The sequence below is a fragment of the Hordeum vulgare genome, chromosome 3H (assembly GCF_904849725.1).
Source record: "Hordeum vulgare subsp. vulgare chromosome 3H, MorexV3_pseudomolecules_assembly, whole genome shotgun sequence".
In the NCBI taxonomy this organism is placed as follows: Eukaryota; Viridiplantae; Streptophyta; class Magnoliopsida; order Poales; family Poaceae; genus Hordeum; species Hordeum vulgare.
The window spans coordinates 485,543,341-485,547,315 of NC_058520.1; the positions used below are offsets into that span (position 1 = coordinate 485,543,341).

Consider the following 3,975-nt stretch of genomic DNA (forward strand, 5'->3'; position numbering starts at 1 on the left):
AGCCCATGAGCAAAGCCCATCCCGTCCTCCTCCTCTTTTCTTCCCTCTCTCCTCCTCCCTCCTTCTATCCCCTTCTTATCCGCTCCACTCTCCGCCTCCTCGAAAGGAAATGCCAGTGGCATTCCAGTGAACCCACCCCCGACCTCAGGTCCAGACACCGCCGCTACAATGGCTACGGCCATCTCCGCCTCCGCGCTCCTCTCCTCTGCCTTCGCTGGCGATAGGCGCCATCGCCGCGCGGCGAGGCCCGCGCCCCGCCGCGCCTTCCCGGCTGGCCTCACGGTGCGGTGCGAGCAGAGCGACAAGCAGAAGCGGCAGCCTCTTTCCGCACTCGTTCCCCGCGAGCAGCGCTTCATGTTCGAGGGCGACGAGCTCTGCGGCCCCGTACGAGCCCCTACCCTTATATTTCTCCTACTATTCTCTAGTGCTGCGATTCAGGAAAAGAATAGTAATGCTGCTGTATGACTTGTTTCGATTTGAAATTCTCAAATGGTTCCTTCCAGTTTCATCAATCTTTTGCATCATTAGTCTGCCACAGACTCACATGTTTACTCCGTCATTGTACAAATGCTCACGTAGTATGATTCAGCGAAATGAAATAAACGAACAGGAGTGGGCACTTCATGAGAATACGACACAAGAACGAAGCTAGTATGGTAGACCTTATTTCGTTCTTTAACAGATGTTGCATTGACTCATCGCATCCACCCATGCTCCTGTTTAGTGCTTATGCTCATTTGCAACTTAGCATGACTATCTTGTTTATGTTCAACCGGTGTATTGGTATCATGGCTTGATGTGTGTGTGTAACCTCTTTTGTGTAGTAACATGATCAAGCAATTTAATTCGCAGGACATATGGAACACAACATGGTACCCTAAAGCCGCAGATCACGTAACTACCGAGAAGACGTGGTATGTTGTTGATGCAGAGGACAAGATTCTTGGCAGGCTAGCATCTGCCATTGCAGTGCATATGAGAGGGAAAAATGAGCCCACATACACTCCAAGTGTGGACATGGGGGCTTTTGTTATTGTGGTACGTACCAAAGTAGCTTGTATGGTGTTTACATAACACAGTAGGACAGTCACATCGTGTTTTTCTCAAGGCAAAATAAGTTCATCACATTAGTGTGAGGGAAAAATAAACACCTAAGCCCATCTTGATTACTGAAACCTACCCCCTTCGTCCCATAATATAAGACGTTTTTGCAAGCTAAACTAGATTGCAAAAACATCTTACATTATGGGACAGAGTAGTACTCCCGCCGCCCCAAAATAAGTGTCTTAACTTTGTACTAACTTTAATACAAAGTTGTATTAAAGTTAAGACACTTATTTTAGGACGGAGGGAGTGGATTATATCATCATGTTAATGGGGTTTTTCATTACGGAAACTATTACTTTTTGCTGAGCTGACATACTGAACTATATGTTTACATAGGTTAATGCAGAGAAGGTTGCTGTTTCTGGTAAAAAGCGGTCACAAAAGCTCTATAAAAGGCACTCTGGACGTCCTGGTGGAATGAAAGAGGAAACTTTTGATCAGCTTCAGAAAAGGATTCCGGAGAGAATTATCGAACATGCAGTGCGTGGCATGCTTCCTAAGGGCAGGGTAAGAAATCATCTTTTGGCACCTGTTAGCTCTTATAGTATCTAGTTGGTTGCATCATTTATTTTATGTGCCCCAAAGTTGTATTTATACTACTCCCTCCGATCAAAATTAATTGATGCAGCTTTAGCACAACTTTGTACTAAAGCTAAGTTAATTAATTTGGATCAGAGAGAGTATCAAGAATTAGAAATGCAGATGAATTTAATTAAATATTGCCAATAAGTTTTACCTTACCATTTACATGAATTTGTAAGGAATTACATCCAGTCCAAAATGTTTGCTCACAACTTGAGTGCTCGGATGACCCGGCTAACAAAGTATTGGATGTGTTCTTTGAACCGCCCATGTTGGCTTGAAAATACCTTTGGTTTCTAAACCCTTTGACTCTGCCTACTCTCCTATTAAGTGCTAGTTACATACTTAGTTTCCTCACTTTCCCCAAATTGACCGGTTTTCTGTGTGTTCTTCTCAATCGTTGGACCATTTTGCAGCTGGGGAGAAGACTATTTACCCACCTCAAGGTGTACAAAGGATCAGAACACCCACATGTTGCTCAAAAACCTGTTCCACTGCCTATCAGAGACAAAAGAATAACAAAGTCTGGCTAGAGAATCCCTGGGTATTGAAAAAGATACAGCAACTCGGCCCAACTGTTAGGAATGTGACCGGAACATTCATGTCATCTGTCCAGATGGTGTATGATTTTTTTTGTAATTTAATCATGTTTGTGCAAAAGCTTTCATTCCTTTCGGTCATTCTTATGTCGTATGGTACGATTTGATGCAATCCAACATCTCAGCTTTCCATTGGATGGTGTAAATTTTGACCAGAATCTCAGTTACGTTCAAAAGATGTTATCTGCGAATCAGGTATTTTGAGTTGGAAGTTGTGTGAAACAGTGAGATGATGCAGGCTGCTCCGATTATAGCATCCGGAACACGGAGACCAATGGCGCATCCTGCTTCCACAACTCCTCCGCCATGACGACTTCAAAGTGCCTTTGCGCATGGTGTGAGTGCAGACTCGCCGTCGGACACCTCCTCCATTGTCCTTGGAGGCAGTCTCGCCGGGCCTGCCAGCCATTCGCCAGGGCCGCCGTCTCGTGCTTATGCACCGACAAGAGCCGCTTCCACAGCTCGCTGCTGCTCATCGTCATTGCCCAGGTGGTTGTCGTGGAAGAACTTGTAAACCCATCCGGGATCACAGTACACCCAGTCCAACACGTTCACCAAGTCGGGCACACTGTCGGGATACACCCATTTCGGCATGTTCACCCAACCGGGCCACGAACACACAACAACAGAATTGGGCCGCCGGACAGCAGGACGGGGATCCAGATGAATATGCTGTCGATCCAAAAAGGAGGGGTATAAGAGAAAACTTCAACATGCGGGAGGACAAGCCGTTGTGTGACGCATGGTTGGCGACTAGCGTGGATCCGATCCATGACACAAAGCAAAATGACATAACTTTTGGGGCCAACATTCACACTTAGGTACAACGACGCGGTCATCCACAAACCATGAACCAAAGTCTCTCAACTATCGATGATACATCATCCAAGAGGCCGTGTCAAAGTATTGTACGCACTTAGAGACAATTCATCGCATGGTGGCCAAGTGGTGCGCAAATCTTTGAGCAAGTAAGTTGTTAATATGAGTACTTTCGTAGATCGTTCGTAGCCGGATATGCATAGTTTTATAGATCATTTTGGCGGATATGCATAGATTTGTAGTCGGATATGCATTGTTGTGTAGATCACTTGCCGGATATGCATAGTGTGGTCGGATATGCATTATTTTGTAGACGGATATGCTTTATTTTGTTGATCATTTGTCGATGGATGTCTATGCATTGTTTTGTTGAGCATTTATAGCTGGATATGCATTGTTTTGTAACCGGATATGCATTATTTTGTTGATGATTTGTATCCGGATATGCATTGTTTTGTTGATGATTTGTATCCGGATATGCATTGTTTTCTTGATGATTTGTAGCTGTATATTAACGGAGCAGATTTCCGCGAAATCCTTAGACAGGGTGCCAAGCGCAATTGGGATTCACAGATCAAAGGTCACACGAGGGGTTTATCCAGGTTTGGGCCTTTGGAGAGTAATACCCTATGTCCTGCTGGTTTTGGTTATTCATGGTGAAGGGATACATCATGCGAGGGGTTAAAATGGTGTGTGAGATTGCTATCGAGAGTTATCCTATCTGATAATAGATGATCGAGAGGGACCCTAGTCCTCCGTTTATATAGGCAGGAGAGGCCTAGGGTGTAGATGTCAGATGCAAATATTGGGCGATGCCACCCTCTAGTCTGGGACGTCAAAAATGTCGTCTGGCCTTCAAGGGTTTGTG

General features: G+C 45.1%; 1 protein-coding gene across 1 annotated transcript; it reads left to right on the forward strand.

Moving 5' to 3' along the window:
* On the forward strand, window positions 1–2,479 carry LOC123444406 (50S ribosomal protein L13, chloroplastic). The gene is made up of 4 exons (XM_045121107.1): window positions 1–384; window positions 853–1,038; window positions 1,444–1,614; window positions 2,106–2,479. Exons 1-4 carry the CDS (start codon window positions 169–171, stop codon window positions 2,220–2,222), a joined length of 690 nt encoding a protein of 229 aa, XP_044977042.1. The 5' UTR covers window positions 1–168; the 3' UTR covers window positions 2,223–2,479.
* Window positions 2,480–3,975: the final 1,496 nt, after the last annotated feature.